The sequence below is a fragment of the Microplitis mediator genome, chromosome 11, assembly GCF_029852145.1.
Source record: "Microplitis mediator isolate UGA2020A chromosome 11, iyMicMedi2.1, whole genome shotgun sequence".
In the NCBI taxonomy this organism is placed as follows: Eukaryota; Metazoa; Arthropoda; class Insecta; order Hymenoptera; family Braconidae; genus Microplitis; species Microplitis mediator.
The window spans coordinates 7743695-7757024 of NC_079979.1; the positions used below are offsets into that span (position 1 = coordinate 7743695).

At 36.4% G+C, this 13330-nt stretch overlaps 1 protein-coding gene across 1 annotated transcript; it reads left to right on the top strand.

The window, feature by feature from the left end:
- Positions 1–1654: 1654 nt before the first annotated feature.
- Positions 1655–11759, top strand: LOC130676909 (uncharacterized). The gene is made up of 2 exons (XM_057483417.1): positions 1655–1865; positions 10999–11759. The coding sequence occupies exons 1-2, from the start codon at positions 1655–1657 to the stop codon at positions 11757–11759; spliced, it is 972 nt and encodes a 323-aa protein (XP_057339400.1).
- Positions 11760–13330: the final 1571 nt, after the last annotated feature.

Sequence of the window (13330 nt, forward strand, 5' to 3'; positions counted from 1 at the left end):
CGCGCGTGCTCTCGCGTTTGAAACTCGAACTGCTCGTGGCTTACAGGCTGACGGTCGTTGGTTTTGCTGCGAGTTTCCCCTTGCCTTATCCGCGGGGCTTCTGGGATTGATTGCGGCTTGTCTCACTCGATGATCGTGGTCCACTTCCGGTGAGCGAGATGGAAGTTTGTCTGGCTACTTAATGACTAATTCTTACTGGCTAACTTAACTTAACAATAATTAATCTCCACCTACCAGAGTCTTCGGGGATCGTTGCTGGAAGCCTGTTACTAGCCGCGTTACTTTACCTGAGCCTTCCCATCACTCCCGTGTGCCTCGCAGGTCCTAATTATTATTATTATCGATTACAGAAACAAAAATGAATTATTGACTAAAGTTAATCTAACGCGTGGGATCCGCCGAGGACCGGACAATCTCAAATGTCACAGTATGTATGTATGTACGTACGTTCGTACGTATGTAAATACCTGTATCTTTTGAACGGATGAACCGATTTTGAACTTGAAGGTGTCATTCGACGCGGGTTGTCAATATCTTGAAGCCGTGAGAAAATTGAGCTTGATCGGTAGGGCTCGTTCAGAGATGTTCCAAAAATAAAATTTTTTCAAAAGTGTTTTTTTTTGGATAACTTTTAATGTGCACGATGGATTGATTCCAAAATGGACTGGGCTCTAGAGCTTTATAAGCCGCGTCGAATGCCACCTCAACCATCAAAATTGGTTCATTCGTTCAAGAGAAACTGCTGTCGATAGAATTAAAAAAAATTTTTTTTTTTATTTTTTCCGAATATCTCAAAAACGACTTGATAAATCGAATTCAAAATTCGATCAGCTTTAAAACTTGATAAAACGCGTCGATTGCCACCTAAACCGTCTCAATCGGTTGATTCGTTTGAGAGACATCGTTGGAGAAAAAAATGGCAAAAAACTATTTTTTTCGAAACGAACGGCATCTTGAAAATGTATTCACGACAAAGTTTCCGAGCTCAAGGAGCTCGAGAACAGCGGGAAGTTTTAGGGCTGGCCCGCAGGGTCAACCGAAAGACAGATTTTTTTCCATCAGGTCAGCAAAATTGTCAACTAATATCAATGAAAGCTTGTGAATCTATCAAGTAATAACAAAAAATAAAGAAGACGAGACATTTGAAAAAAAATATTTTTATTTATTGGAGACTATTAATTTTTACAAATAGCTAAAGATCATCAACGGTATCACAAGAAAGATCAGTAGCACGACCATGAGCAAGATGGTCAGTAATAATTTTCAATTATTTTGGTATTGATAGTGCTATTTTTCTGCTTGAAAAAAACGGACAACAAGATCACACGCAAAATTATAGAACAGATGTCAAGCAAGATTTTGATTAGAAAGGTCAGCAAGATCGTCAGCAAGATGTCGAGCACAATAACGAGCGATACCGTCAGCATGACGACGAGCAAGATCGTCGCCAAGATGTCGAGCGAGATCGTCAGCGCGATGACAAGCAAGATCGCAGCAAGGTGTTGATCAAGATGATCAGCACGATGATGGACAAGATCGTCAGCACAATAACGAGCGATACCGTCAGCATGACGACGAGCAAGATCGTCGCCAAGATGTCGAGCGAGATCGTCAGCGCGATGACAAGCAAGATCGCAGCAAGGTGTTGATCAAGATGATCAGCACGATGATGGACAAGATCGTCAGCACAATAACGAGCGATACCGTCAGCATGACGACGAGCAAGATCGTCACAAAGATGTCGATCAAGATGGTCAGCGCGATGATGGGCAAGATCATCAGCACGGTGACGAGCAAGATCATCAGCACGATAACGAGCAATTCCGTCAGCAACATTATAAGCATGACCGTCAGCTCGGCGACAAGTGAGACCATCAGGAAGATTACTGTGCTACACCAAAAGTATCTGAAATTTTATACAACACATTTTTGCCTTCTCGTTTTCACTCCGTCACTTGGAGTTTAAAAAAAATCACTCCGAATGAGGTGTGAATCGTAAGTTTGTATTTTCTGTGGACTGATTTTGAAGTGGATTTTATTCAAATCAGAATTTTTTCCGATTCGGAGTTTTAATATTACCCTGGTGGTTTTGAATCACCCTGAAAACAGTCTGGAAACACCCTGGGAGTGGAAACACGGTGGAATCACGGTGGATCCAGGGTGGTTACACGGTGGGTTTGTGCCATTTTACCACGGTGGTTACACGGTGTACCCACCCTGATTTCACGGTGTATTCACCGAGATTCCACGGTGTACGTGGAATCAGGGTGGTTACACCGTGGAATCACGGCGATAAAACCCACTGTGGATCCACCGTGATTCCAGGGTGTTTTCAGGATATTTCCATGGTGATTCATAACCGCCAGGGTACAATAAACGCACTTTCGGAGTAAATTTTACTCCGAAGAGGATTTAATAGCAAGTATCTTGCGCAATCGCATTCAGTAATTAGAATTCCACGTGTTTTGCTGTCAACCTCTTTAATATTTGACATTTGAGTTAGAGGCTACAGTACGAATTCATTCACCTGAACTTGCATGCGTTTGTTAATGTTTTTTTCTATCATTGCTTTAGAACTTGTTTTTGTCCTCTTTTTTACGTTTAATTGTTGGCCCCAATTTCAAGGCCCTGGTCATCATTATTAATTCATTCCTAAGTTAATATTAAGTTGAAATTTGTTCTAAAAAACTTTATTTAAAAAGTGTTCGTTAGAATAATTGGTGTTACGTTATAAAAAAATAAATTAATATCAGTTGAATATTGATTGTATCAAATAGATATTAAAGGTTACATATCAACTACAAAAAATGGATGTTCATCTATCTTACATAACAAAATATGTATTCTATTAATTATAGGTGTTTAAATCGCGCGCCAAAATCTTGAGTTCTGATTCGTCTAGTAAAAAGAAGAGTGGGAGAAACTCCGAGCGACTTTCAACTTCAGGGAGGGCAACTTTAGAGAGCTTCGACTGTATTAAAATTGACGGTGTTCAGACGAGTAGTCTGCCGGTAAATTGGTTTGTAATGAAGAGAAACTCTTACGTACGATTGATGTGGTGGCCTTGAGAAAGGCCGATTTGGTCTTGAGAAAGACCGTTGATTTGAAATTTTACGTTAGTTGCAGAGAAGTCCTGAGAAGAACTAGTTTGATGGTTTTCTTACTTGACCCGGAGGTCGAGTTGGCTAGCGCTGAGAAGTGCTAGTCAACTTAGCTGGAGAATTCAAAAACAAGAAGTTTCTTACGAAACCCGGAGGTTTAGTTGGCTAGCGTTGAGAAGTGCAAGTCAATGGTGGAGAGTTCTTAAAAGAACTAATTTAGTTTGAGAGTAGAGCTGGAGACTACCCAAGCTTGCGCACTTGAGTAATTAGTAATTTGGATCACAATAGCCTTGCACGCTATCAGTTGAGATATTCTTGCCAGTCAGACTGCTCAAGAATTAATGCGCTGCCGCTCTGATTGTCCCTTCTTTTATACCCGAGAGCCGGGTTCGAGAAAGTTCTCCGAGGAGTGGGAGACGTCGGTATCTGCGCTCCAATGGGAAGTCTCGGATTCGAGGAGAAAGGGAAATCTTAAGAGTTGACCAATGAGTCAGTTGGTGAGGTGGGAGAAGGCGTGGACCGTGGAGAAGCATCCTAAGATGCGGACGTCCGATCCGAGTCGTAAAGTTGATGAGTTACTTCCGAACAGACGGGTACAACTAAATGATCTAAAACTTACGTGTGCTTTTATGAACTATAAATACGCCATTGTGATAATTGTTTTATTTAAACTAAACTAGCTGAACAAAGCTCAAAATATTAAATAAAAAGTCTTAAATACTACACTTTAAAATAAATACGGCTAAGTAACAATATTTAACTAATTTACTAATAAATTACAACGATGAAATCACTTACGTAGACGAAATGAAAATAGCAGCCATGTAATTGAGCTAGTAAGAAATTTTTCCGTAAAGCTTTAACGGTGGCTTTTTTGAAGTCACTCATAATATGGAGTGACCTCGTTTTCAGAGAATCAACTTGCTCAGTTAACCACTTGACTGTTTCATCGGAAATTTCAGGAGTTCTATTTTCCATTAGCACCATCGTTTCAGCATGATACTAAAAATAAAAATATATAAATATGTAGATTTGAAAATATAATAAAATTCTTAATATACGTGATTTAAGAGCGGCTGAGGCAGCCGTTCGGCACGCGCGTGGCTCGGGCGATCACCGAAGTTAAGTAGCATTGAGCATGGCCACTACTTGGCTGGGTGACCGTTTAGCCACGCGTTGAGTTCGAACGAAGGTCTCTGACCGTTAGGCACGGGATGAAGATCCAGTGATCGGTAAAATGGGAATTTTATCGATCACTGGAGTTCACCCAAACCGAAACTGTACTGGCTAGGTTTTCTCTGTGGTTTCCCTACGCCACAACACCTCCATTGCACGAGGGAGGTTATAGGGCATCACCGTAATGATGCAGTACAGTATAAGCACAAGTCGGCCCACAGCCGCACAATGAAGGCAGAAAGAGAAGTAAAGCAGTTGCGATATAAAGGCAAAAAGTGTAAAAGGCCGTTACTACGGCTATATACTAGAAAAACAATTAAAAAAAAAAAAATATACGTGATTTAATAAAATGTTCACTACCACATCATTATATTTAAAATGAATCGTATATTCACGACATTTTGGGTTTTAAAGCTGTATTCTTGGAAAAAACTAAACAGTTTATTAAATTTTTATTATTCGAATATTTAAATTAATTTTCCATTACGATAGCCGTGTTGATGAGTGAGTCAATAATTTTTTACTCGAAAAACGTTGATCGCGTTTTACTTTATGTAATAAACAATAATTAATAATTTACTAACTGAAAAAGTGCGATCCATGAACAATTTATTACTTTTTTTAAATCCTTCTAACAATTTAGTGGTGGTAAATGTCAGGGCCGAATTTTTCTTTGATGTCACTAGTGCTTCAAAAAATAAATTATTTTCCAGCAATTTCCCTAAATCAAATAAAGTTTCAGGGACTTTTGGTCTTGACTTCGCTTTCTCCCGATTTAGAATAGAGCGACGACATTCATATGTAAACGATTTACTCGTTGTTGGAAATTTATGAACAATTGTGGAGTAAGTAGGTGTTACTTATATAAAATGTTAATTTATTATATTAGAAAACGATTTCTTACGGGCGACAGACATTATTAAAAATGTTTTTTGTGGGATCATCAATTTCGCGACATTTTTTTTCATTACTTGAGTCAGACATCCGCGATCAGCTTTACAGTCATCAGGAAGATGGTCATGATTATCACTGATACAAAGATCTAATCATTCTTTGAAGGATTCAAATTGTTTAATTGCGGCTATTTTTTTGTTAAAATGAATGCAAACTTTGCAATTATTGCTTCGTCGTTGTGAGCAATGAATTATATATTTGCTCTGGTTTTTAATGTAATAGGAAAAAACCATTATGAAAAAATATAGTTAAGCCTAGTTTCTTGCCTGGAATAAGTCTCATACTACTTATTAACTGTTACAAATAATACAAAAAATTATGAAAATAAATTATTCAATATAGCTGTGTTTATAATTCATTCATTGACAGATAGATTGATGAATTATAACATACAATGAAAGTTAGTTTCAGTTGTTATTTTTTCGTTTCTTAAGACTGATTTTTTTATTTAAACTTATTAATATTTATTTACAATTTAGATTTTCATTTTTTTTATTAGTCAAAATAAACAAAAATTTATTGTATTACTAAGCTTATCGTCAAGTTAACATTGATAATCTCATTGAATAAAATAACGAATCTTGAAATAAAAAAAAACTTATTCATTTAAACTTGATTAAGTTTTTTTGTTACATTTTTAATTATGTACCAATGTGAGTCTGAATGGCATAAAGATAAACGAAGATGTAAGCTTATTTTCAAATATATTTAATTTACAAATTTACAAAAATATATATGTAGAGAAGGTTGGGGCAGAGAGGCCCCCCGAAGCCGATTATTACTTTTTACGGCTTTCTCTGTCCCACCCTCCCCTGTAGATATAAAATATAATTAACAACAATAATTATTATACGAACTTTACATTAAAAAATTTTTTTTCTAAACGTTTGCTAATAACATAAATATTAGGGTGATCCAAAAAATAACAAATTTTTTTTTTTCTTGGAATCAGGTTCAAAAGTTTCATTTAGATAAAAAAAGACGTCTGTGAAAATTAGAGCTCTTAATATTAACATTAAGAGGTTCTTCATCGCACTATTCTATTTTCCATAAGAATAACATAAAAAAATTTTTTTTATCTCTTCTGATTTCTAAAAGTAGCTAACGCTGCGTTATAGGAATAATTGGCAGGCATATTTGTTTAGGTAATTGGATGCTCTACGAAAAAAGTCAATTATCATTTTTTGATAAATCTATTTATTCAAAAGTTATTTGAGGTTGAAAGCGATTTTATATGAAATTTTGAGATCTTTTTCCTTTTCCGGCGAAACTATCAGGCCTATTACAAAATGTTGTGTAGCCTTTTTTGAAGACAATTTTATTTCCTAGAAGTTATTTCCAATAAAGGTTTTTCAGATTCCGCATTATTTTCTAGTTATTTTCATGTGATGCTCATAAAAAAATAGTCTTCCGATTGATTTTAAGAGCTTGATATTAAAATTAAAATAACTAGAAAACAATGCGGAATCCGAAAAAACTTGATTCGAAATAACTTTTAGGGAATAAAATTGTCTACAAGAAAGGTTCTATAATATTTTGTAATAGGTCTGATAGTTTCGACGGAAAAGTAAGAAAATCTCAAAATTTAATATGAATTCGAATTCAACCTTCAGCAATGTATTGCGAAGATTGAAAGAGAGGAAGACTTGGAGAACAAAATAAATTAAATCAGATTTGCTTATTTATCTCTATAACTTTTTACACTATATTATTATTATTAAGTTTTAAGTTCTGTTTGAAATGGGAGTTTTATTAACTAATTATTAATCATAATGCAAGGCTTTTGCGACCATTTATTTTTTTACAAGTTCATCAATAATGTACTGCTTGCAAAAGCCTTGGATTATAGATATTAAACTAATTAAGTTATAACTAATTCTGCTGTAATTATGAAACAATAAAAAAAATTGAATCAGTGTTTGTATTTTTGTATTCAATATATTGATAATCATGTTTATGATGTAGCAATTTAACTTATAATTATATACCATACTGAATAACTTATGAATATTAATGGCTTAAATTTATTTTTAATTTTAAGTTTACTTTATAATACTAGAAAATACATCGCATACTAAAAAATACCAAAGAAAATACCATATTGACAGTAAGAAACAATTTTTACTCTTTATTGAAAATATTAAATGAAAAAAAAAAAAATTAATTATAAATTATTGAAGTATTTTATAATATCTTTCAAACTGATTCAAGTCTTGTACATAATTTTACACAATATATTAATCTTCAGAATTGTGCTCTTATACCTTATAATATTTAGTATTTTGAATTTTTTAACCATCTTCCGTAGTCAAGGTCAACTTTTATATTCAACTCTACTACAGTCGGTAAAATAATAATTAAGTCTGGGTAAACTGTATCTGTGCAATAAAAATATCTGTGCAGAACATAAATATGTAAACGATTTCTGTGTAATTTTGATATGACTAAACGGTTTCTGTGTTATATTGCATCTGTGCAATCGGTTTCTGTGTGATAGAAGCCGGCCCATATTTTTGTGTCATCTAGCTATCCAAGGGAGATAGACTTTCGTAATATCAATGTTTGTTAAAGATCATTCTGCGTAGCAAAAAAATCTATGATGATATTCCTGAACAGCTAATTCCTAAACAACTAGAGTCTGTGAGGTTTGAAGTATTTCACATGTAAACTTTGAAATGAGGATTGTCAATATTCTAGTGTCTTCTAGCTATCCAAGGGGAATAGACTATCATAACCTGGATATTTTTAAAAATCTTTGTACCTAGAGAAATACCCTTGAAAAAAAGTTCTTATATGATCATCAGGGCCTAGAAGTTGGGGCAAAACAATTAAAAATAAAAAGAGAATAAAATGCAGACGAAAAACCCTAGCAATAAGACGATCGCGAGCAAGTTCGCGTGCATAGATTCATGTTATATAGCCTATATAAGTCAACATCAAAACAAAAGTGAAGTTGGCGCAAAAACACACAAAAGTAAAATAGCAAACTCTAAAGATTTAATAGAATAGAAACTCATCACGTATGGTTAGAATTTAAATTTACAAGAAAATTGCATGTTCTGTTTCCAACATTTTCAGGGATTTAGTATTATTCAGCGCAATGTATAAAAGTTATAAAGAAAAAATTTTCTCAACAAAAAAAAACTGAGGTGTTTTTCATGCCAGTCTAGTCTAGATAAAGTTATACGGTAATTTTGGTTACGAATTTAGAATTGTAAGGATTCTGCACTTTTTTTCTCTAATTTTTCCAGGGGATTGATGTTTCAAGACGCAAATATATGGAAACTATGGAGGGAAATATTCTCTATAGAAAAGTACTGAGGTGTTTTTTATGCCTGTCTAGCCTAGACAAAGTTATGCGGTACTTTTGGTTAGAAATTAAAAATTTTAAGGATTCTGCACTGTTTTTCTCCAATTTTTCCAGGGGATTAATGTTTCGAGGCGCCAAAATGTGGAAACTATGGAGGAAAATATTCTTTACAAAAAAGTACGACAGTGTTTTTCACGCATGTCTAGCCTAGACAAAGTTATGCGGTACTTTTGGGTAGAAATTTAAAATATTAAGGAATCTGCACTTTTTTCTCCATTTTTTTCAGGGGATTGATATTTCAAGGCGCAAACATGTGGAAACTATGGAGGAAAATATTCTCTACAAAAAATTACTGAGGTGTTTTCTATGCCTGTCTAGCCTAGACAAAGTTATTCGGTACTTTTGGTTAGAAATTTAAAATATTAAGGAATCTGCACTTTTTTTTCCAACTTTTTCAGGGGATTGATATTTCGAGGCGTAAATATGTGGAAACTATGGAGGAAAATATTCTTTACATAAAAGTACGATGGTGTTCTTCACGCATGTCTAGCCTAGACAAAGTTATGCGGTAATTTTGGTTAGAAATTAAAAATTTTAAGGAATCTGCACTTATTTTCTCAACTTTTTTCAGGGGATTGATGTTTTTAGACGCGAATATGTGGAAACTATGAAGAAAAATATTCTCTACAAAAAAGTATTGAGATGTTTTTCACGCCAATGCGACCTGCGCTTAACTTTTGGCCGAAAATGCAATTTTTGTCAAAAGAATCGGGTTTTAATTTCTGATTTTTTCTTATTCTTCTAAATTTTCTAGGTAAAGGATCATCTCAGAACACTTTAGAGATCATCAAATCATCACGCTTCAGTAGCTCTAACATATTTTTACAAACTCATTTCGTCCAGATTTAGCATTAATTTAACTTTCAATAATCTACGTGAAAACTTTAATTACTTAATTTTTAGAAAATATTTATTTTCATTTCTACATTTTAAAAATAGTTCCATATGCTCAATCGACGTTATTCGGTAATTTGTTATTGGTGATGTTCAGGTTTTATAGCCACTAAGTTTAGGCATCTGTGACAACTTCTCAATTATTTATCTTTCTTTTGTTCGATATCTGTCTTAAATATTCAATATCGTTGCATAGACAATTTGATCAAACTGTTTCTCAAATATTCATATTTGCAAGTTTTTAACATGTACGCTTTAGTTTTTTGGCCAAAGGACAAAACGAGTGTTATCAAGTCAACGTTTGTTGTAATAATACTAAAATAAATGCATGCCAGGACTGGTTGGTGGTTGGGATGTTTGAAAAATACGCATATTTAAAAATATAACAATATTTTTATTTGTCACAGCACAAAATACCACTGGGTTGCAAATTAAATAGTTTATTTAATTTATAAATACTGTTAAATGTCTGAGCTCATGAATACGTGAATGATTGAATACAAATTATTGAGTCGAGCTCGAGTAAATAAACGAATTAAAAATAATCGAGTTGAGTTTAATTGAACACTGAGTTGATTGCAAAAATGTCATGATAATAAGTAACATGATGTCAGAGGTTACTGAGCGAAGTGAATTATTGAACACGTAATTACTATTTTTAATAGCACTGAATACATAAATAATTTTGTTATTGTGTTTTAATAGTATTGATCACTTAATTGAATTGAATTTAATGAGCTCATGATAAATTACACTGATTTTAATTTATTTGTTGAACACGTGGTAGTATGATAGCAGAGGCTACCGAGCAAAAAATAACTTTTTGTTTAATTAAGAAATTGAGCATAATATTAATCAAATAAATAATAAAACTGAGTCTTTTGGTTTGATGAACACTTGAATTAATTTATAAAGTAGAAATTAAGCACCTGTGCAATTCTCCGTCGAAAATAACCTCCTCAGGAACAGGTCGTAGGGCACTGGATTTCTGGATGTTGGTTTTTATTTATTTTTTGAGCTCTGTGCTCGCAATTATAAAAATAATTATATTTTTATATAGAGTTATGAACCCTTAATGTAGTTTATTGATTACTTTTAATTATTTACTCGAGATGAGCGCAATTTTAATAGATTATACAAAAACACGTGGTGACACTTAAAATTATATAAACGTAAGATAATGGCGACGGTCTTCTCAACACGAGGCAGGAAAAATCGATGCGCATGCGTCGCACTGCGCTAGTCAAGTTTGAATTGATAGACACTAGGTCCCAGTAGGTGCTGCCTCTATTTGCCGGAAGTTCAACTACACTCAAATTTGAATGTAGTTGTGATTACGCAACAACGCTTATAGAAAGAAAACATGGTTTACGTCATGTGTCTGTTCGATGGGGGCGAAAAAATTTTTCTGCCCTTGTCATTTCTGAAAGTGGTAAGATTTGTAATATTGTATCTATTTTTATTCAATGATCAATTTGATTCATTATCTTTCTAAAATTGTAGATGATTTTAATTGGTTGGAAAGCCTCATCGTGAATACCGATGGAATTCTCATCGGTTACAACATTGCAGTTCATGATAGTCTTGCAATTCCTTCTGCTTCAACAAATACAACTGATGTTGATGCTCTTCTTTCCGCTAGCACTCTTGTCACTGCTTCTTTTACTCGATCAACAACTGCTGTTTGTCATACTACTTGTGCTACAACTGTTACTGCTGCTTCCATTACTGATTCTCATAGTTCGACAACTACAACTACTGGTGCTGCAACTGCTACTGCTATTAGCACTACTGTTTCTCCTAATTCTTCAACTTCAAATACTGGTGCTACAATTGCTACTGCTGCTATCACTACTGATTTTTCTGGTTCTCCATCTACGACTACTGGTGCTGCAACTGCTACTGCTGTTAGCAACACTGTTTCTTCTAGTTCTTTAACTACAAATACTACTCCTGCAACTGCTACTGCTGCTACCACTACTGATTTGCCTGGTTCTTCATCTACAAATACTACTCCTGCAACTGCTACTGCTGCTACCACTACTGTTTCTGCTACTTCATCAACTACGACTACTGGCGTTGCTACTGCTGTTAGCACTAGTGTTTTTCCTGGTTATTTGACTACAACTACTGGTGCTGCAAGTGCTAGTGGAACTAACATTACTGTTATTCCTAGTTCTACTACAATGACAGTTGCTACTACTGATGTTGCTCTCGGGGGAGAAACCCAACTCCTACCGAGCGCGTCCCCGGGTGGCGGATAGGGGAACGTCCTCACCGGTCGTCAGGCCGGTGGATAGGGGTGAAATAAAATAGCGCCCGCGGACCAAACGTGGTGCGAGGAAAAGGGAAATCTCCATAATCACCTAGGAGTTGTGACCCGAGTTAACATTATTATGATGAGTTTAGGAGAGTTAAGCCTCGGAAAAACGCCGCTTCCTGGGGAACGCCAGGCACGCGCACTTGGAGCTGATGCTGAGTGCCGTGATTTACAAGCCATCAGCGGTGAGTCGCCGAACAGGTGGGCGCTCACCGGGTTACCCGAACAGTCTACAGCCGATGGAGCAGTTGTGGTAAACTTGGCAACTGGTCCAAAAAAAGTTACAAGTGACAACACGGAGAAATTTACTGACGCACAATATTCAAGTGCCCATGAACTAGTTCTTCACCCGACTATAGCGCAACACCTTGCTACCCGTGATACGGCAATTGGAAGTGAAGATGCCAAACTGAGTGAGTTGCAGCAGTTATTAAACAGCACGCTTGATACTATACGCGTAAAGCGGACTGTTCCTACAGAGGTCACCAAAAAAGTCAAAGAAGCTTTCTTACTCCTTTCTGACATTTTGACGCACCGTAAGCTGTGGAAGGATGCCCAACGCAGGCTTACTGCTGCTGAAACCTTGCAACAAAGACAGGCCACACAATCGCGGGGCACTGGCTCGGAGAAGACGCCAACAGCATTAAGAAAGAAGAAACGCTCCGCGTCTAGCCCTCCACAAGGACCCGAGGAAAACCCCGTAAGACAGCCGGGGGGTGATTTCATTAGGGTTCCAACACGGAAAAAGAAGAAACAACTAAATGGCTTATCCCTAGATGCCCATCAAACGCCACAGAACCAAGAAGACCCAGCGTACTCGCAAACTGCTGCCCCTAACCATCGGAAAACCGAGCGCAAGAAAGACAATCTCCTGATTAGGACCAATGCAGTCCTCATAAAGCCGGTAGCCGGACACACCTACGCCGATCTTCTCAAAGGCATCAAGGAGAAGGTTAAGCCCGACGAATACAATGCGGCTATTAAGTCAATACAGAAGACTAGGGATGGTCACGTACTCCTCGAATTAGGGCACAAGTCAGGACACACAGCGGCCTTTACCAACGCCGTAAAAGCTGCAGTTGGTACAGATGGAGCAGTAAGAGACCTTGCACCCACAACAACAGTGGAGATTCGTGACATCGATGAGGTTGTGACAGTCGATGAAGTGAGAGATGCGCTCACGCGTGAGCTTGGTGAGGCAGCTCTAGTGAAGCGTATTGGGCTATCGAAGGTAGCCGTCAGAGGGCAGCGTATAGCCTTTGTTGAGTTGGACGATAAGGATGCACAAAAGATTCTCTCGACAGCTCGAATCAAAGTAGGCTGGATTAACTGCCGCGTAAGGACCCGTAAAACAGTGCAACGCTGCTATAAATGCTGGGGATACGGACATTTATCCAAAGGATGCAAAGGCCCCGATCGAAGCATATTGTGCTTGAAATGTGGCGAAGCTGAACACAAAGCTGCGACCTGCTCCAAAACCCTACGCTGTTGACTGTGCGCGTCAGCAGACAGGAA

What these genes read in the sequence shown, in the direction of transcription:
- LOC130676909 (XM_057483417.1), top strand. Translation starts at nt 1,655, where the DNA reads ATGATCAGCACGATGATGGACAAGATCGTCAGCACAATAACGAGCGAT. An exon ending in GACCGTCAGCTCGGCGACAA is followed by an intron (nt 1,866 to 10,998) that starts GTGAGACCATCA and finishes CTAAAATTGTAG; the next exon opens with ATGATTTTAATTGGTTGGAA.